Genomic DNA, 21631 nt, shown 5'->3' on the forward strand with positions numbered 1-21631 from the left:
AGACTAGACTATTTCCTTGGCATAGAGGTCAAGTCTCTGCCTAATGGATGCTTATTTTTGTCTCAGTCTAAATATGTTCGAGACTTGCTTGACAAAGCCAATATGAGTAATGCCAAGTCCATCAACTCTCCTATGGTGCACACTGTTAAACTTACTAAAGAGGGTTCTAATTATCTGGACAATCCCTCCCTCTATAGGTCTAAAGTTGGGGCATTACAATATGCTACAATTACAATGTCAGATATTGCTTATTCTGTGAACAAGGTGTGTCAATTTCTTTTGAATCTTCTAGAGGAACATTGGTCTGTAGTAAAAAGAATTTTGCGATACTTGATTGGCACACATGATCATGGTATTGTTTTTTAGCCTATAGTTCCTTGCTTTCCCCTCCCAATCACTGGTTTTTTTTATGCTGATTGGGCCTTCGATTGTGATGATAAGAAATCAACCTTTGGTGCTTGTGTTTTTCATGGCAACAATCTGATTACTTGGTGGTCTAAAAAGTAAACTACTATCTCTAGATCTAGCACTGAGGCAGAATATAGGAGTCTTGCTCTTCTAGCTCAAAAATTGCAATGGGTGCAGTCTTTGCTCACTGAATTGACTTCAGTTTTTCTGCTCCCCTTGTGCTTTGTGATAACTTAAGTATTGTGTCTCTTTCACACAATCCAGACCTTCATCAAAGGACAAGCATATTGAGTTGGATCTTTTTTGTTCGAGATAAAGTTCAAGATAAAAAGCTTATAGTCAAGCATATTCCAGTCAACTTACAAACTGTCGATATACTTACAAAAGCTCTGTCTCCAACTCGGTTTCAGTTTTTCAAACATAAACTTCGAGTCATTGACGTTCACGAAGCAACAAACTCATCAACAATAAACTCACCCTGAGTTTCAAGGGGGAATGTTAGGAATATAGCTAAGGGTAGTTTTGTCTTTGCATTAGCTTATTCATTTCCTGTTTTAGTTGTTCAGTTTCAAATAGAAGTTAGTTACTCTTTGTAAACCAACTTTTCATATAATCAATAACAAAATATATTCTTCTCATTCTCACTTTCTTTGAGTTAGTTACTTTACAGAGGAGTAAGGAGACCACATTTTGAAGGAGTTCCATGGGGTTGCAAAGTTACTTGGCACTGAGATGCGCGTATCCTTCATGGTTCTATACCAATGTACTATTTGTTTGGAAGGAAGCATTATCAACCTGCCTTCTTAGTCTTGGATTATTAAAAGATGGAATTAAGGTGGATGAGCACCAAGGCCAATAACACATGTTGCCTCATGGTCCCATGAAAGTTGATGCCAAACAAAAGTTGCTTGGACTATTAACTTTAAGATTTTTCTTATTAGTTTTAGTCCAAAATGAATAAGTAATATACTAAGAGTGCACATACAACAAATAGGGCCATGCCCCTGATCCACGTATGTCCAGAAAGGTCTTTTGAGGTAATATATTTTGTTTACTTTTTATTTCTTTTATTATATAAAAAAAATTATTATAATTAGTTTTGTAAGCTAAAAATAAATACTTTTATAATAAAATTGTTTTAATTATATATATGAATTTTTATAGTAAGGTTATGGTTCGAGTCGTCTCTAACTTCTCTGAAAATGGGAAAAAAGTATACGACCAATACCATTTCTAAGCTATTAGTTCCATCAAATTAGAATAATCATATAATTATAAATATTTTCAAATCAATAAAAATCAACACCACCGAAACTATTGATATTTTTGAAATTGACAATAAATTCAACTATTTCAAAAATCTATTTGAGATTAGATGTGGTGCGGATATTAGTTTATGTTGCTTCATTTATCTCGCAAACAATTAAATTTTAACTATTTCAAAAATCTATTTGAGATTAGATATAGTGCGGACATTAGTTTCTGCTACTTCATCTATCTCGTAAACGACCAATTTTTAATTATCTTTTAAAAAATGATACTCCAATTGCTTTTAAAAAAATCAATTTAAGATTTGGTGCGGTGCGGACATTAGCTTCTACTGTTTCACCTATCTTAAAAATGACAAAATTCAAATTATATCTCGACCAATCAATTTTCAAACTAGAACTACGTAATCTTGATTTCCTTATTACACCTAGGGATACGTAAGAGCAAGATGAACTCTTGTCAAACACAAATATAAAAAATAAAAACATTTTGTTTTAGTAATCGAATTTTAAATAAATAAACTTTTAACTATATAAAAGTTCATGTTATTAGCGATGATACATTTTAATATGGGCTGACAGGGTGCTAATAGCTTCCCCGATCCGTAATCGACTCCTGAACTCATAAGTGAAGTTTAAAGGCCATTTTTATCCAAATTTGGCATGGAAGAGAGTTTTTTACGTTTTAACTACAAAAAATGTAGTGACGACTCTAAATCAATTGGGAGAGGTAAAAGTCGAGTTCGCCTCTTCCTAAATAGCAGAGTCAGTCTTCCAACCGAAAATCGGGTCACGACACTAAAATAGATAATTGTATGCATGTATATTAATGCTTATACATATCAAAGACAGTTTATATAATATGCTCGAGAATGAATACATATCGGAATTTTAGAAATATATATCATATTTAATAAGAATGTGGCTATGATATCACTTGTTGTAATATAATATTATGGAATATACTAAATATGATAAAGAACACTATCATCATATAAATATATCAATTATGTCAAATCGTCAAGAATAAATAGAAAACGGAAGTATACCTGAAGGATCCATGGAGTCTTCAGGAAGGAAACGAACTTCTTGATGGATTAGTGATCTTCTAATATATCCTCCTCCAATGGGATAAAGATAATAGAGTTGATTGTTAGTGTCTACAATTGGGACCAGAACTCCTTATTTATAAGACATGCATTCCTTTTCTTAAAGGATGATGCATTTTGAATTTTCTTATTTCTCATTTTTGCACATCATAAAAATAGAAATAATATATTTGGTATCTACACAATAATTTTTATGTTAATTATGTTTATAGTCGTAAACCTTACTTGAAATAAATCACTTTAATTTAGCTAATAAAAATAATGACACAAACACATTTAAATATTACATGTGTGACCTAAAATTTCTTACATCTTCATCTTTTTCTCTCCAATTTATTGGTTACCATGGAAATGGTTAACTAACTCTTCTCTTGTGTGAATTAGATGTAACTATTTACTTTGATGTACATATTTTGATTCATTTCAACATGTTAAAGTTTATGCAATGATTTATATAGTGTATTCTTTTTTTAAAGCTTGCTTTAGTTTAATTATATAAAACATGATTTTATATGTTAAATGTATTATTGGAAATCACACTTGAGTCTAAACTAAAATACATTATTTAGTCACTTTGAATACAGACAAATTGATTAGTCAAGTAACCCTCAAGTTTATTACAAGTCAATTTTGGTAATAAGATGGTTATGGAAATGAGTTGTTGATTTTGGTATTAAGATACTAATGATGTTATTGAATTTATGGAAAATAAAATATATATTATTTTTGTAAGTTAAATCATTTGGATATTGAGAAGTTGAGCATAGTTTCTAGAAATGTAATTCAAAATCAAAACCACTTGTGAAAATTTCTTATTTAATAGCATAATTATTGTTTTACTATCAAATCTGGCTCCAATCATTGTGGATATGATAATTTGTCCGTCAGAAATAATTTCTTCATTTAATGATTTGTCCCTTAGAAATAATGTAAGAAAAGTATATGTATATATTGATGGTATAAGAGTTTTTTCCACTATTACTACATCATTCATTATTCATTTTCATTTATCGCTGACTCTTAAATAAAAATAATATAATTAAATGATGGATGATGCAATGACTATATATAATTCTTTACACTTTCATTATAATAATATAATCAATATTAAAGCTTTTACTTCTCCAACAAATCCTTACTTCCTTTTAATTTCCTAACTCATGTGAAGAGAGAATACTTTACATTCCAGAGCGGTCAATATTGATTAATACATATTAGTTAGAGTAATATTATATCCTTTTTAGCAACAAAAAAAGGTTATATATATATATCACTTACAAATCAATTATTAATGAATAAAGTATTACCTTGTGATATATGTTATTCTTTTGTGGGTAGGAGAATTTAGTAGGAGAATATATCATTTTCTTATAGTTATAGTCCTAGTTCTTTAATAGGTTATGGGTTTCCTAAGGTTATTGTTTAATGAATATAAAAACTAAGTTCAACATTTATAGAATTTTGAAAATATTATTTTTCAAAATAATTTTTTCTTTTCTCTTTAAAATTGTTAATTAACATTTCCTAAATAAAACATAACAAAACGGTATCCTTTAATTAATTAGAAGAATATGCTAACACCTCTTATCATACTCAATTAAGGAGATGGAATATTTTAACTTGTGTTCTTGATTATAGTTATGATTGTGACAATTATAACAATTGTAATTTAGTTTGGAGCTGATGTGATATGATTATTTTGTGATTAAAAAATTTGAATTTGATATGGTCTAATTTGAATGCACTGTAGTCCGATACAAATATTATTATGATTCAATATTATACCACAATTATAATATCACCAGAAAAAAGGCAGTTACTACATCTGCAAACCCAGATATTATAACTACATTAGCTGATGTCTATAACCAGAGGAATGGTATTTTAAAAATACTTTACAAATAACAATGTTGAATTGGAGAGGCAGAGATCATTTATTTTAAACGGTATCATATTCTCTATCTCGAACTAATACAAATGTGTTTTCCAAAAAAAAATATTTTATTCATATATTAATATGTAGTAAGACTAAGAACATGATACCATTACAAACGGGTGACAGGATCTCCAAACAAATTAAATAGGATGTGGTTTAAAAGTCTACATATCTGAATACTATGATAAAATATTATATCTTAACAAATTAATACAACTTAGTAATCACTTTTAGCCTTTTACAACATACACCTAACTCAACCTGAGCTAGATTCAGGAAACAGAATAAAACAAGCACAACAATAATACATGTAACTCAAGCCTCAACATCAATCTTAATTTCAATGCCCTCGAAGAGCAAAAGCAGACATTACAATCAATAATACAAAGATAACAACAGCAACTAAGGAAGACACCACTGCTCCACTGGTTTGAGCACAGAAGTCTCCAAATTGGTTACAAATGGCTAACCAATTTGTATCCTGATCACCATTGTGTGCCAAGTAAACTATGGAAGCAGCTGAAGCTGCACTAGCAGTGGCTAGAGTTAGAAACACCTGAAATTCATAAACACATTGAAAGTCTATTGTTAAATTATGGAAATATTAATAAACCTATAGGCTATAGTTATATATGTCAGCCAGTTTATAACTAGTATTCTATAGCAATTAACATCCCTGGCTGTTATAGGATATGATAGACAATAAAAAGCTTGTTAATTAATGACCTCTTGCATCTGTCTTAGACTATAGTTTTATGGAAGAGTTTAATGGGGGTGCAACCGATGACATCGTAAAGCTTTTTATATTGTAAGCGTATCAACCAGTATATCTTCTGCTCTAAAGTTTGCATCACTCTATGTATCATTTTATTAGTCAGAAAATATAAAATTAATATATATTTAACTCTTGTTTTACTTTTTTGACAAATGAAAAACAAGAGTTACATGGAGTGACACGAACTTTGGGATCAAAGATGTGGCTCCATCAACCATCATGTTTATGTGTATTACTTATACTTAAGGGTTAGTTTGAGAGTTGGATTTTGGAGGGGAATGAAGGGAAATGAAAGGCTCAAGAGCCATGAAATACACTTGTGAGATGACTCACAAGCATTCTCTTTCCCTTCCTTCCCCTCCAAAAATTCAACTCCCAAACAAACCCTAAGGGATATTAGAGATCTTACGGTGTCTAGAATGATGAGGAGAAGCCTTGGTTCAGCTGCATGGGGGCGTACGATGGATACTATAGAGAAAGGTAGAGAAAGGACCAGGTAGCCACCCACCATTGCCATCGTGATAACGAAAAACCTGCATTTTAATTGTTAAGCATTCATAGGATATTATCAACAATATTTTAGATTGCTGGTTGTATTTGTGATTATGGTTCAATTCTACTTATCACAATTGTAGGAAAATGTGCGAAATTGCAATTAGGATGTTGTTAAGGAGACTCCTTAACTGTACATTTGGAGTTTGTGACAATAATTATGGTTATCTATATAATTGAAATACTATATAGGTAGTTGGTTTTTAATTTTCACCTAGACGACCATAGGGAAAATGATAAAAAGAGATATAAAGATAAGTGATTTGTCAATAAATATTATTTATGATAAACATATTGTAATATCATCTAATCCAATATCAGAACCTACATATTGGGATAAAGTTTGGTTGTTGTTGAACTAGTTATATATATATAATTGAAACAATATGTTGGTATAGTGATGTAAGGTTCCGCTAAATTTCCAAGATAATCAAAAGATCAAACGTTCTATTCTTGAGAACGACACTTATTAGAAGAGGTAACTACTATTAATATTTTAGGTGAGGGGTTCTTAGAAGCAGAGATGAAATAAAGTGACATACTGGAAAGCAGAGAAGCTATCATAACTGGCTTCAAACTGAAAGAACTGAGTGAAGAAAGGAAGAATTTGATCACTGGTTCCCATTGAAACTGTAGCACCTAAAGAAGCAGCTATGGCACCTAACCTTAGAATGAAGTCCATTATTGCTATCCCTTTCTTCATTCCTCCTGCTCTTGCTGGTGCAACTACAACTCCTTTTCCTTTAACATTAGCATTGCTTGATTCTGGGACATCAATGGTGGTTGACATTTTTTGGTTTTTCAACTTTAAACTTGAGAAAAGCTTATATTTCAAGGATATGTGAAACTTTGATGTAAATATGCAACCAAATGGCTTGATTGTTGAAGCTTATATAGAGAGTTAAGTTAAGCTGAGTTGTTACAAAAACCATTCCACTACACATGCAACTTTTGATAACAAAGCAAGTAGGTATGAGACAATCATTCATTTAAATCATTTTCTATTGTTCCAAGATCAAACAGGTTACTATATATGCAAACTAACATATATTTATTATCTCATATTTTCATTCATATATTATTTCACATCAATAAAAACATTATATATCAATTAAAATATTTAAATTATTATTATTATTTTTATTTTTACTTCATTATACCAACCATATTATGCATTCTCTCTAATCCAGTCATACATATATTAATTGATCAGTCAACCAAACCTCGTTATAGCATCTCTAATCCATTAATACCACATCGGATTCTCAGCTACTCCATGGCTATGTCACTTACTGTGGAGGCCCAATGGGGTGGGCAATGTGTCCAACATCAAAAGATGCAAAAGAATTATTTATTCACTATTTTAATCTTTTCATTTTATTTCATGTTTAAGTTTGTAATTTTATTATGAATGTAATATTTATATACTGTTAATATAATAATGATTCAATATAAATGATAAATGATACAATAATAATGTATAAAACTCATACACTATTATTAAATACATTTTTCTCTTTTGTTATTGATTGTTGTCATTGTTTCTAACTTAAAGATTAGATATAATAGTGCATCGGTTTTCATTGATTTAATTTTAATGAAAATGAGTTTTTTATTAATTAAGGGTCCAATTTTGTCCACCTGAGCCTTAGAATATGTCAACACTGGGAACTTTATGATTCTTAAGAATTTAGATGTTTGAAATATATTAATGTGTGGGAATAATATAACCATATATGGAAGAATAGACTTTTCTCTTTAGTTAAAAATAGAAATGTAGTGATATGATTGATTTCTATTACTTTCAAGGGAGAAAAATATTAGTGGATGAATATTATATTTTCATTTTATCGTTTATCATTTATATTTAATCATTATTTATTATTCAAAAATAATAATACAAATGGGTAATAAATAATGTATAATTATATAAGTCTTTAAAAATGCATAGATTTTAGATTCTACTTTCAATAGTGTCTTTTAACAAAGACTCATTAATCATAAGGCAGATAGTCATGAATGCCAAACCCCCAAAGTACTTTAAAAAGGCACAACCGTTAAATATTTTACAAGACTAGTTACAATGATATGATATCAAGAAGTTCAAAATCATGCATGCTTTAGCTCAACTTGGTTACTATTGTTCAATACTTTTTTCGAGAGAGTAACAATTACCCTCACTAGTTGGTCATGTATTTTTGAAATTATTACATGATCCATGATGAATGATATAACACCCCAACTTTTACATAAACTTCTTTATGCTCATAAATTTATGAAGTATATTAATCTTTAAGCTTAAATACTTATCCAATATTTTATTTTCAATAGAGGTATATCTCCTGATTCGAACTTGTGACCTTAGAAATTTGTAGCTATAAATTTCAAAGAGTCACTAATACAAATTTCACTAGCTATTATCAATAAAGTTATAGGTTCGAGACGAGAGAGACTTTTTCTAAGAAAAATAAAATAAGATTTAGACTTAAACGGTGACACACTAAATATGTTTTTTAAATAATAAGAACAATCATGGTTCTACAAATTATTAAAGAAAAAGTAAATACTCATTTTGATCTCTCATGTTTTTTACCATACTAAGTTAGTTCCTAATAAATTTAAATTATCAATTTAATCATCAACAATTTGCACATGAATCCAGGTCAATCCTTTCATCCATACCCGATAGTTATTAGCAGTGTGATTTATATGAATCGTTAACTACGGACTTGACGAAACGTTTTCTAACCACGTGGGCATGTTTGACACGTTATTGGATGACATGTAAGTATTTTTTTTAAAACGCCGTTGTTTTGGATTTTTCTTCCAGTCCCCATTTCTCTCTTCCATTGTCCCCACATCTCACCCGTCTCTGAAATCAAAATACAAATCTGAATGGAAAACCAAAATAACTAAAGATAAAGACCTAAGTTTAGGCCGGCAACAAAGACGGACCAAAATAGATTACGTGCACTTGTAGGATAATCCTCTTTGCCATTTCTACTCTTCTTCTCACGAGTAATTACATTATTTTTTTTGAAGTACATTAATTAATTTTATAAAAGACAATTTTAACTCACCTTTGAAAACTTTAGGAAAAAATGGATACATCATTCTCAAGCCTTAAATTAGCTCACGTGGAATTTTTAGGCTTTGGAGAGTTGGGCCAGCCCGTTTCACAAGTCGAGATGAGACCCAACAGTGGCAAACACGTCAAAACTCAAAGCTCATTGGTGAAAAGGTCTATGTAAGCAATTAACAAAAGTATTATGAAAAGTGTTGTATAAAAATCTTATATATTCACTAATTTGTCCCACTTTTTTTTACTAATGACAAACAACTGCCCCTTTAAATTTTTTGATAACTTGTTATAATATTAGGTTATTTTTTAACTATTCTCATAAATAAATATTTTGTATATCCACTAATTTCTAATAAACTCATGTCCGATTAGTCCCAAAACCCAACTTAACCTTCCAAAATCGGAGCTCCTCATTCTCTCTCCATAAGACACGTTCACTCCGATGCAACACTCTTTCTTCAACACATCCCATACCATGAATCCCTCGGTAAATTACGAATCTGCCACTTCTCAAATTAACTTCCTTTCCTTCTTTTTATTATTATTGAAAAGAATCGTTTTATGTTGAGTATTGTTGATGTTTGTTAACTCCGTGAAATGGATCAGCAGAGAAGTCTCTCCGGTTCGTCGCAGAGTCCTAGATCTCCGTCTTCGTCGCAACCGTTTCTTTCTGTCTCCGTCACCGATCCGGTTAAACTCGGAAATGGTGTTCAAGCCTATATCTCTTACCGCGTCATCACCAAAGTATTATTATTAATTCATTCATTTTTTTATTTCTCTTTTGTTGGATTTTTTTTATTGGATTCGAGTGGAGACGTGATTTAAGTGTTTGAAAACGATGAAATGCTGAGAATATAAAAATTGTATATATTTGTATGATTGATTCTACTGAAAAGAAGTAAGGAGTTCAGTTTAGGGTTTTTTTATGTTCGATGCATCAATGATTTTGATTTGATGAGATTTTAATGTGTGGCTAATTTTTTTATGTAAATCGCAATGAATTCAGTTAAATAATGATCTAGAGCATTGTCATTAGATAGGTGGAAAAGATTAAAAGACCGAGATGAAATGTCTAGGGTGGATTTAGTGCAATGTTGTTTGCCTTTCAGTTCTGTTGCGAATTTAGGATAATGTGATCTACATTTATGCATTAGTTTTTGAACTGAGGTGGAAGGAGGATGGTTACTTGGAGAGTTGGAGTAGGTTGGTACAATGAATTCTCTCCTCGATTCGGTCATCGAGGTGGCACGGAGTGAATGGGGTGCTTGCTTAGATACTCTGACCCCAAGTAAGAATGTATGAAGATTAGATAGATTTTTGCCAGTTGGATCGGCTGGTATATATAGAGAGCTTCACTGGGAAGTTATGGTTCAGGCCGAGATACCCGTGGAGGGAATCCTGGCCAATCTTGCACAAGGGGAGCTGAGGCAAAGGCAAAAGGACCAGGCCCCTATCGGTTGCTGAGCTGTCCTTGTAGTAGGGTTGTCCCCAGCCAAGGTGGGCCTTCGACATTCGTGTCCTGTTCATGGTGTTGCGGTGTTGGGCCCATTCTGGTCCGGGATCGGCCTCTGTTGACAACAGTTATGATTAAGACTTATGATTAAAAATGTGTGCTTGTTGATGCCTGTTTGAGCATTGCTGTGGTTGTTGCACTGTGTGAAGAGAAAGAATGAAGAGAGACCTAGATAAAATATTTTGATTATGGTTTTCCAGAAGCGGAAGGTTTTGTCATGTAAGGACGATGGTCAATTTTCATTTAACTTAAATGGTGTCACAAAATTTTAGTATTCTTAATTTCGACATGACTATGACCTTTATTTTAGCTTCAGTATACTGGTATGGAAATACTTTCTATTGCTTTAAATACTGTGTTAAATTCATTGGTTAGCATAAGCATGTATATGAAATTTCTATAAAATACTAAATATTAATGCCTTTCCTATTGTCAATGCAAAGATTTTCTCTTTATTAGTTTGAGTTTTTCTCATCACTCCTAGAGTTCACAGGGAAATGTTTGACTAAACATCTGCCTCATCATTGCCTGACTACCTGAAATAATTTGGCAGACAAATTTTCCAGAATACCAGGGACCTGAGAAGATTGTCATCAGGCGATACAGTGACTTCGTTTGGTTACGTGATCGCCTCTTTGAGAAGTACAAAGGAATTTTCATTCCCCCTCTTCCAGAGAAGAGTGCTGTAGGTAACATCTAAGCAGGACTCTCTTGCATTTTAATAATAGTCTAAAACTAGCCATACTGCCATTGGAATTCTTATAACAATATTACTTCAACACCCTTTCGATGCTTTAGCTTCCGGTTTTATATTAATTTTCGGAAGTTATGTTGCCTTTTCATTTATTGTAATGAAAACATCTTGACTGTGGGAAACTGCTTTGGAAGCACCCTTTCATCTACTTTGCACGCTGTCTACTTCAGTCTCAGTTTTCTGATGGAGCTTAGTACCCTGAATTAGTATTTTAATTCTCCTTTTTGATATTTCTCATAAGAAGACTTTTCAGAGTTTAACAAACTAATTTTTGTAGATGGCATGAGAAGTGATGCATTTAGTTGGTGGTTTGTTTAACAAATGGGCCTACACTGATATCAACTAGTCAAAGTTGATAGTCATGTTGAACTCTTGCATTATGTTTATAAATTTTCTTTATAGACATGATGCATTGTTGTTCACTTATGAAATGGCTTCCAAAATTTCAGATATAGAGAATTGTTGCATTGTGATTGTAACTTATTCAGTAGAGACTTGAAACATCACTGTTCAATGTTGATTTAAAGCCAGTCAAAATCCATTGTGGCTTCACTTCTGGTTTGTTATTGCAGAGAAATTCCGTTTCAGTGCCGAATTTATCGAGATGAGGCGTCTAGCATTGGATATATTTGTAAATAGGATAGCATCTCATCATGAACTTCAACAAAGTGAGGACCTGAGGCTATTTTTGCAGGCTGAAGAAGAGGTGATGTCTCATTTTTAGTAGACTATTTTAGTTTTGACTTCTATGCATCTGTTATCTATTTCAGACATCATTTCTTTTGTTTCACTTTCCTTTTGCTGTGCCATTTTTGCCATCATGCCATTTTTAAGAAACTGTTTTTAGTCTAAATCTTCTGTTAGATCTAATCTTCGTGATTAAATAAATTGTTTAGTTTGTATCCATAAATCAAAGAATTGGTTTCATATTCATTAACTTGCATTAGTAATTGGTTTATAGAAAATTGAATCATGCATTATGGTTACTGATTCCAAAACTTCCTCACAATGACCATACATGCTGGAGACTGTGGGATGTGGAATGTGTAAGACTTGTGATCTTTTTCCCTCTCTCTCCCATGTATGTGTAGCTATTTGCAGTTATAAATGCTCTAGTTATGATCTTTTTTCCACATTTCACTTTTAAGAGGGAAAAGAAAAACCTAATTTATGGTTTATTTTATTAAACATATTATGGAATTGTTCAGACAATGGAGAGATTAAGGTCCCACGAGAATGGCATATTCAAGAAGAAGCCATCTGATTTTATGCAGATTTTTAAGGTAAGACTTTATTTAATGGTATTATGGACGGTCTTCATTTTCTGGGTTGAAATATGTTAAATGGAGTGATTTTAAACTTGAATTACCACACTAATTTCTTGTTTGAAATGACCCAACAATGGGTCATTCTTTTGTCTATTAGTATCTTTGAACGCATGGGACTGCATGAAATATAAAATAAATAATCAAGATATTAATAATGTAATTTAAATTCTTATGTGAGAAAATATTAATCTCTAAATCTTTCCTAACCATTTTGCCTATGATTTTTCTTGGCCTCCTTCTTCTCTTAGAAATTGAATTAACCTTCATTTGATCTATTCTCCTTACTAGGGCTTCTAAGTTCTAACGGTCTCCTCTACACATGTCCAAACCACCAATGCGTTCGTTTCTAATCTCATTTGGTCTAGTGTGTCCACTCATCCAATGCAATCTCATATCTTTTACATGAAGTTTATTATTTTGTTGACATTTTACCGTCCAACATTCAGTCCCATATAACATTGGGGGTCTTACAAATTATATGATAAACTTTAATTTTTAATTTTTTGAGATCAAGAATAAAAGAAGATGGGGTGGGATATTGGTAGCATGGAAGGAAGGAAGTTACTTATTTAATCTAATAAAACTCCACTTACATATTCACCTATCTTAGTTTAAAATAAAAAAATAACTTTTTTGGATGAAAAAGGATTAAAGGGCTGCCCAGTGCACGAGGTCCCACCTAGTAGAGTTTGGGGATGGTGGATGTAAAAGGATGATATTGGAATTAAGTACACATAAAAAGGTAAAAAAAAAGCTGAAAGTTGCGATCAAGTTTCTTGTTTTAGTATAATATTGTAGACAAAGGAAGTTGATTGACTTGAACAACAACCAAACCTTTATCTCACTAGGTGGGGTCGGCTACATGGATCGAACAATGCCATAATGCTCTATGATTGACTTGAAATAAAAAATAATTTCTTTCGGATGGAAAATGATGCTATTGGAATTAAGTACAAATAAATCATGAAAAAGGAAAGTTACTATTGAGTTTCTTCTTTTAGTATAATAATTTTGACAAAAGGAAGTTGATTCTTGATCAGCTTGAAATCATTTCTGGTTTTCTTTTTGCAAATCATGAAGTCATAGTTGATATGGAGACCCATAGAGTAGAGCAGTGGACTAGAGAATACCTGGTTTTAATTTTTTCCTGGACACACCATTGTAAACCACTCTATTCATGATAGTTTCATTTTGCTACATTATTGTGAAACTGTGCCACTGGAACATTTCACTTTTGGATTGTCATTTTCTTGGATATGAGTAACATGGAATGCAACTTAAACAATCCCTCAAATTTCAACTTTCCTTTGTTTGAGACATTTGTTTTTGCTAATCTATCTGAGTTGAGTCGTCTCTCTGGTGTCTGTCCAGATCTCTTGTTATGTTAGTGATTACAATAACAACAACCAAGGTTTAGTTGTTGTGTAAATTTTGACAGGATGTGCAATCGAAAGTGAGTGATGTTGTCCTTGGGAAAGAGAAGCCAGTGGAAGAATCTGATCTTGAATATGAAAAGCTGAAAAATTACATCTTTGAGCTTGAGAACCACTTGGCTGAAGCTCAAAAGCATGCATATCGCCTTGTGAAGAGGCACAGAGGTAATAATTGAATTTAAGGTTTTAGTTTGGTTCCTATTGTTGTCATCTGTATGTGTTGTCCTGTTTTGTACTCTTCTCTGCTTCCTTTCTACACTTCTTACACTCTTTCCGCAAGATCACTTCATAATTCAAACCTTAATTTATAATGTTCACACAGAGTTGGGACAATCACTGTCAGATTTTGGGAAAGCAGTAAAACTTCTAGGTGCTACTGAAGGAAATACTCTCGGGAAAGCATTCTCTGAACTTGGGATGAAATCGGAGGCATTGTCAGTCAAACTGCAAAATGAGGTAAGTCTCTGGTACTTTATATGTGTGCTTGCTTGATGGTATATACATGGTATTGAAAGGTGAAAACAAGAATCCTAAATATGACTCTGTTATGCAGGCCCAACAGCTCTTGATTAATTTCGAAGAACCTTTGAAAGATTACGTCCGTGCTGTGCAATCTATTAAGGTAGATCTGGTTCTGTTCTCGTTCATTATTTAATAACTACATTTTATAACCTGGTGAAGATATTGTGTTTTTTCGTTGATATATATATTTAATTGCCTTAGAAAAATCTCTCTATTCAGATCATGGAAACGCCACTTTACTTTTCTGCGTCTCCAACCCATCCCTCGAGAATTGCACAAAATGGATTGTTTGAGCTTAATTTTCAATCTAATGCCCTTCTTTTACATTCTTAAACAGGCAACAATAGCAGAGAGGGCCATTGCCTTCCGAAGACATTGTGAACTGTCTGAAACAATGAAGCTGAAGGAGATTAATCTGTATATTTCTTGCTGTCAGTTTTTATCATTTATTGTATGGCAGAAAATCATTCCTTTTTTCCATGACATGCTTCTGTGTTTGTATTAGCATTCATAATTTGCTGCATATTGCCCCGTACCCCCAAGCAAAATTCTTTTGACTTGTCTCTATAGAAATGCATATAGGCATTTTTCTCTTTGCCTTATATTCTGCTTATCTGGTATTATATAAATTTAGGTTTATTTTAATGTGGCAGATGCTAAAAGACTTTTTATTAATTTATTGAATGCTAGAAGACTGTTTGATGCCTTATATTCTACCGATAAATTTTTCAATGCAGTGACAAACTCATGCTAATTCGGTCTGATAAAGTTGGGGAAGCTGAGTATGAATATAATCAGGCAAGTTCAATTATCATTGGCATGAATATGAGAAGTTATGTATGTACAATTTGTTTGGCTGGACTGACATGATTTGATGTTGCAGTTGAAGGCAGAGAGTGAACAAGCAACAAAGACTTTTGAGATGATTGTGAGATTAATGAATGAAGAAATCGGGCGTTTTCAGGAACAGAAAACAATAGATATGGGGATTGCGTTCCATGAATTCGCCAAAGGTCAGGCACGCCTAGCAAATGGCATTGCAGATGCATGGCGAAGTTTGATTCCGAAACTGGAAGCATGTTCACCCTCCCACAGAATCAATCAATGAGAACTACATGGCAAAAATGAAGTACTCCTCCATGGATGGTTACAATGACTAGAGTATGGCAGACGCAGCTCTTGTTTTGTAGAAGGGCTTATGGAGTTACCTGCTATTTTGAATTTATGTTGTAAAAGATGTGATTTTCTTATAACTTGATTTTGTACAAATTTTAAACAAAGTAAAAAGGTACATCTTTGAAATGTCATCTTTTAGAACATCACTTCCTCTTTTACATTTCCATTTTCCTATTCTGTATACTTATAGTTCACAAGAATAAAAGTGGATTGACCTCTTCCAAAAGGGGATTTTCTTTGAAGTGAAAGTATATTTTTATCTATCTATTAAAACAAACATTGCATACTGCATAGGTTTATTTAGTTGTTTACATGTTAGTAGTTGTATTACCAGATGTATAACCTTATACCCAAGCGCTACTAAGGTGTTGAGTGTTACCTGTTAGTTGTTTACATTATTTACTATTTATTTGTATTACTTATTTTAAAATTTAATGATGATCAAACATGAATGGTGGGTGATGAATTGATTATATATAAAAAATTTATATTGTCAGTGTATATATTTTTCCTCTAGTCTCATCAAACTTATTCTAAGAAGCTTTCATTATCTTCGCATTTACTTACTAAACCTATCCACCATTGTAATGCTCATAAGAAGTTTTCATGTTTCTCATAGGAGATGAATTAAAATGCAACGCTGAATCTTTTTCCTATTAATGTCTAATCAATATTCTTGGGTGAATGCATTCATCTATTATTCTACTCTTGTATGCATTGTCCATCGTAAGAATAATGTTGAACTTACATAACAGAGTTATGGAAATTGGATGAGTCCAACAAATTTCTTTCACAATATTTGTATCTTCATCTATTCTATGCCAATTCCAATTTATGTGTTAATAACTTTATATTAACTCACTATAAAATTTGTATTTAAATAGCAAAAAAATAACCAACAAAAAATGTACCAAACTGCAGTAGGCAAATAATTGTTGAAAGATTTGGTAGTTTAATCAAATGAAATGATATGTAATTTTCATATATGGATTAAATGTATTTAATTTTAAAATTTACAGAAACATAACTACAAATATTTTTATTTGAGGTTCTACTCGGCTCTAATTCAAATTAGTGAATGTCCTTCCATGAGATTGGTTCATAACAAAAATATTCTATATATGTTATTATAAGTAGAAAATTTATTATCATTTACTTATTTCTATTTGTTTTATCAAATTTATTAATTATTTACTATGACCATCAACGTTCCAATTAAATGATAATTATTTTTTATGAAGAGTCACTTTCATTTTTATATTTATATATATATATATATATATATATAAATATAGATAATTTATAATAGTAAATATATATTTTTAAATCGTACATCTCATCTAGGAACATCTTTAAACCAAGTATATTTTTAAATAAGGGTAGGTTCTATTACTTGGCTTATAATAGACTTGGTTAGACTAGACTTTTTTTGTGGAAAAGTTAAATTCAAGTTTTTTTAAAAGCTTATTTAGTTTAACATAGAAGACATGAGGTCATCCAAATGATCTATTAAGTCTAACATATCATACTATTTAATTATATTATGTAAAATGTTCATATTATACAATTTAAAAATAAAATGTATACAAAAATATAATTTAATTATTATGGTTATAAAAATCTAATTAAAAGTAGGAATATTAGTCTATTTAAATATAGTTATGAAGACCTATTTCAAAATTATATAATATAGCAAACCATTAAATAGACTAACAAGTACGACTAGACTTTTAAATATGTCATACCTAAACTTTGATTTTTTTGAAACAAACTAACAAGTCAGACTCAATCTCATATATGTTATATAAGTTTTAGCTTGTTTAAGATAAAGTCTGACCTGACTTGTTTCCACCCTTGTCCCTAACAATTATATTTCAATAAGTAATATAAAATTATTATTTTATATTTTTTTAATAAAATATCACTTTTTAATTGGATTGAGAAACCAAATAAGATAGATGATATCCATTTGGATACCAATGGCAAGATTGCACATGGTAAAGTTTATCCCTACCCCTCTTATTCAATCATGAATATCTAACAGGTTAATTTTTGGACTTGATTCTAGCTCTAAATATAATGCAACTCCCCTTTTGAATAACTTTTAATATGACATATTATTATAAATAAATAATTTGATATATAAAATTATATACATGCATATATTTTATAAATCATATGTATATATGATAAAAAATTATATAATAAATGTAAATGAAATGATATATGCAATCAATATGCTAGTAAATCATTTGCATAAGAGTATTTTAAATAATTACAAAAAGAAAAAAAACAATTGAAAAACACTGTTAAAAATAAAATTATATTAGTGGATAGATTATTTACTCTAACCAAAGAAACATTATTATTCTATACACAATTAAACAAACATTAATCATAATGAAAAACAAAATTGTATAAATAAAAGTCATTATCTTATATAAGATCAATCCGACTATCTAGATCTAATTAATTTATGAACAAATGAGTGTATCAATAGAAATGGGAGTACATATATTATTTTATAGTGTATGCGAATCAATTAAATATTAATCTAGTAGTGTAAAACTCTTTTAGAAAAAAGTTTGATTATTGTGACATGTGTGATCTAAAAACAAAGAATAATTAGTTGATCACAAGATATTAACATGGGTGTAGTGGTGACGTATGATCTATAGCTTAACTTAACTTGCATAGAGTTTGTCATCACTTTACACTTTCCACAGTAAATAACATAACCTCTTCTATTCAATCCATTATCCACCCAATCAAGAACTATTATCATTGTATGAACTCTGAATCAAAACAATGACCACTTTCACTCTCTACTCTCATTTACATTCATTCAGAACTCCTCCAATATCCTCAACCTCAATTTTCTCTACTCCCTTCAAAGACACCAATAAGCAATTCGGTTTTTCCAAAGGCACCAAGCTTTTCAAGTCAAGGATAATTGTTTACTCTTCTTCTTCCCCAAAGGATGCTGCTTCTGGTGACAACACACAAAGGTTGTCTTTTCCTTCCTTTTTAACAAAAAAAAAGTGATTATTTAAAAAAGTGATAAGTTGTTTTTCGCAAAAAAGCAATTATTTAAAAATTCACCTGTGCCAATCTGGCTAGTTTATCAGAGACTTTTACTGCTAAGCAAAAAGCTGAATTTCAGCTTTTGTGGGAAGATATAACTTTCAGCTTCTCAGACAATCAGTTTTTTCCAAAATCACTTTTTTTAAAGACTAATCAATTAGGTCCTTATTATTTATTCTTTTGGCTATTGGGTTTGTCTAAATTGATTCATATGTGAATTTTTGCTATTCATTTGAGCAAAAAGTTCATTTTTTCGTGTGGACAGTAACTTCTGCATCATTGAGGGGCCAGAGACAGTTCAGGATTTTGTTCAGATGCAGCTGCAGGAAATTCAAGACAACATAAAGAGTAGGCGCAACAAAATCTTTCTTCTCATGGAAGAGGTTAGTTTATAGTGGCACTCCATCATAGCATACATACTTAGTCTGTGTCAAAACTTAGCCACACACCATTAATTCTTATTGAACAGATGTTATGTTCACTGTTGTATTAATGATATGCCCATAATTCACTGCCTTAGGTTACCCAAGTTTGTTACGCTAGGATCAAGGATTTAAGTTGTGGTTGTGGTTACATTTCTTTACTGCAATTGCAGGAAATTGTGACTGATGCAGCCCTAATTACGGCTACGATGCTTTTTTGTATACTTCAGCATTATTGTGGCCACAATTTATAACCCTGCCTAGGATTATACAAAATATCTGTAAACGGTATTAGCATAATTTTGATAATGAGTATTGAGTATGGCAGGTAAGGAGACTACGTGTGCAGCAACGCATAAGAAGTGTACAAAAAGTTTTCAATGAGGACGGAGTGGAGGAATCATATGAGATGCCGGAAATTCAATCATCAATTCCTTTTCTTCCTCGTGTGGTGAGTCCCTAAACTTTGTTTTGATTAGGCTATATATTAACCAAATCATCCTCCCGGTGATTGGTGTAATATGGAGAGAAATCATCTGATAGACACTGGTATCTATAGAACTAGGAATTTAAGAAGAAGATTAAGAGAAAAGCCCCTAACTCAGAATCAAATCAATTCTGATAGGGTTCTAAGTATCTTTATTGAATTTAGACTAGAATAGAAGTAGGATTACAAGATTGCTCACTCAAGGATCCCTGGATCCTTGTGTACCTCACTGATTCCTGAATCAGTTAAGTTCTAAACTCAAAAAACTACCCTCTCCCTAACTAACTCTGCTATTTATAGCAGTTAGTTATCTAACTGATTCTAACTACCCAAGGGTAGAAAGGGAAAGTTGGTTATTCTATCCAAACTCTCCTCTTTCCCCTTTTATACACGTTTTTAATAAGTGGCTTAGTATTGGCCTTATCAATACTCCCCCCTAAACATTCTAACTTGTCCTCAAGTTGGAAACTAGGAAATTTGTCTTGTAGAGTTGTTGCCATTTCCCAAGAACATTCATGATCAGGTAGGCCCTGCCATTTGATCAATACTTCTTCATTTCCCCACTCATCTTCTCTTCTGTCTAGTATCCCTTCTGGTTCTACTTGTAGTTCAAATTCTTCATTTAGCATAGGGGGAAGAGGTTGAGGGTGTTGGTCAGGCTTCAGAGCCTTCTTCAGCAAGGACACATGAAATATTGGATGGATTTTTGAGTGCAGAGGTAACTCTAGTTGATAAGCCACAGATCCCAGTCTTCTAATCACCTTATAAGGTCCATAATATCTTGGGGCTAACTTAGCATAAGGCCTTGCAGCTAGAGACTTCATTTTGTAAGGCTGTAGTTTGAGAAAAACCCAATCTCCCACTTCAAATTCTACCAACCTTCTATGTTTATCAGCATACAGTTTCATCAAATTCTGAGCCTTTGCCAAGTTATTCTTTAATTCTGCCAAAATGTCATCCCTTTCTGTATACAATAGATTGACCTCCTCTACCTTGGAAGGAATTGTGCCAGCTTTCAACAAAGTAGGGGGTTCCCTTCCATATAAGGCCCTAAATGGAGTCATGCCAGCAGAACTGTTGTAGCTGGAGTTGAACCAAAACTCAGCCCAATGTAACCAGTCCACCCACTGCCTAGGTTTAGGCCCTGCAAAACACCTCAAATAGGTCTCCAAGCACCTGTTAGTCACCTCAGTTTGGCCATCAGTTTGAGGGTGGTAGGATGTGCTTAACTTTAGTTGAGTCCCTGCCATTTTAAAGAGCTCCTTCCAGAATTGACTTAGGAAAAGGGGATCCCTATCTGAGACAATAGTATTAGGGAACCCATGCAACTTAACCACCTGCTTTACAAACAATGTTGAGACCTCCTTTGCTGAATATGGATGACCTAAGGCAAAAAAATGAGCATATTTAGTTAATCTATCCACCACCGCATAGATAGTATCCTTACCCTTCACCCTTGGGAGTCCTCCAATGAAGTCCATAGAAATGTCCATCCATACTTGCTGAGGAATAGGTAAAGGTTGAAGCAACCCAGCAGAGGATAAAGTGGAGTATTTATTCCTCTGGCATGTGTCACAATTCTGCACAAATTCTTTGATATCCTTCCTCATACCCTCCCAAAACAGGAAACTAGAAATCCTTTTATAAGTTCTGAAATAGCCAGAATGCCCACCAGAAGGAGTTTCATGACCCTCAGAGATGATCAAGGGAACCCTATTGGAAGCCTGAGATATTACCAGCCTGTCTTTGTAGTACAACATACCCTTCTTAATCTCAAAACCT

At 32.1% G+C, this 21631-nt stretch overlaps 3 protein-coding genes across 5 annotated transcripts in view; 2 read left to right on the plus strand and 1 right to left on the minus strand.

Annotated features, from left to right (window-relative positions):
• On the minus strand, window positions 4924–6919 carry LOC109335651 (casparian strip membrane protein 2-like). Its single transcript, XM_019571810.1, has 3 exons — window positions 6591–6919; window positions 5906–6029; window positions 4924–5277 (listed from the first exon to the last, which is right to left on the minus strand). Exons 1-3 carry the CDS (start codon window positions 6836–6838, stop codon window positions 5062–5064), a joined length of 588 nt encoding a protein of 195 aa, XP_019427355.1. The 5' UTR covers window positions 6839–6919; the 3' UTR covers window positions 4924–5061.
• On the plus strand, window positions 9481–16077 carry LOC109336520 (sorting nexin 1). 2 transcript variants are annotated; one of them, XM_019573167.1, is made up of 11 exons: window positions 9481–9617; window positions 9740–9874; window positions 11197–11332; window positions 11970–12103; window positions 12606–12680; window positions 14164–14323; window positions 14481–14614; window positions 14712–14780; window positions 15018–15097; window positions 15418–15478; window positions 15564–16077. In XM_019573167.1, exons 1-11 carry the CDS (start codon window positions 9573–9575, stop codon window positions 15786–15788), a joined length of 1254 nt encoding a protein of 417 aa, XP_019428712.1. In that variant the 5' UTR covers window positions 9481–9572; the 3' UTR covers window positions 15789–16077. The 2 variants fall into 2 exon arrangements, with proteins under 2 accessions (XP_019428712.1, XP_019428711.1); XM_019573166.1 differs by having other exon boundaries at window positions 9492–9617; window positions 9737–9874.
• The window catches only part of LOC109336477 (protein ORANGE-LIKE, chloroplastic), a 10403-nt gene continuing 7330 nt past the window's right edge, over window positions 18559–21631 (plus strand). Inside the window, exons 1-3 of one of the 2 annotated variants that reach the window (XM_019573091.1) lie at window positions 18559–18864; window positions 19185–19323; window positions 19691–19813. In XM_019573091.1, coding sequence (XP_019428636.1) covers window positions 18665–18864; window positions 19185–19323; window positions 19691–19813 — 462 coding nt within the window. In that variant the 5' untranslated portion in view covers window positions 18559–18664. The remainder of the gene's footprint in view (window positions 18865–19184; window positions 19324–19690; window positions 19814–21631) is intronic. The other variant, XM_019573092.1, reaches the window with a different exon arrangement.

Source organism: Lupinus angustifolius, chromosome LG20, assembly GCF_001865875.1.
Source record: "Lupinus angustifolius cultivar Tanjil chromosome LG20, LupAngTanjil_v1.0, whole genome shotgun sequence".
Lineage (NCBI taxonomy): Eukaryota > Viridiplantae > Streptophyta > Magnoliopsida > Fabales > Fabaceae > Lupinus > Lupinus angustifolius.

What these genes read in the sequence shown, in the direction of transcription:
- LOC109335651 (XM_019571810.1), bottom strand. Translation starts at nt 6,838, where the DNA reads ATGTCAACCACCATTGATGTCCCAGAATCAAGCAATGCTAATGTTAAA. An exon ending in GATAGCTTCTCTGCTTTCCA is followed by an intron (nt 6,030 to 6,590) that starts GTATGTCACTTT and finishes ATTAAAATGCAG; the next exon opens with GTTTTTCGTTATCACGATGG. An exon ending in TCCTCATCATTCTAGACACC is followed by an intron (nt 5,278 to 5,905) that starts GTAAGATCTCTA and finishes TATGAATTTCAG; the next exon opens with GTGTTTCTAACTCTAGCCAC.
- LOC109336520 (XM_019573166.1), top strand. Translation starts at nt 9,573, where the DNA reads ATGCAACACTCTTTCTTCAACACATCCCATACCATGAATCCCTCG. An exon ending in TCCAGAGAAGAGTGCTGTAG is followed by an intron (nt 11,333 to 11,969) that starts GTAACATCTAAG and finishes TTGTTATTGCAG; the next exon opens with AGAAATTCCGTTTCAGTGCC. An exon ending in GTGCTGTGCAATCTATTAAG is followed by an intron (nt 14,781 to 15,017) that starts GTAGATCTGGTT and finishes ATTCTTAAACAG; the next exon opens with GCAACAATAGCAGAGAGGGC.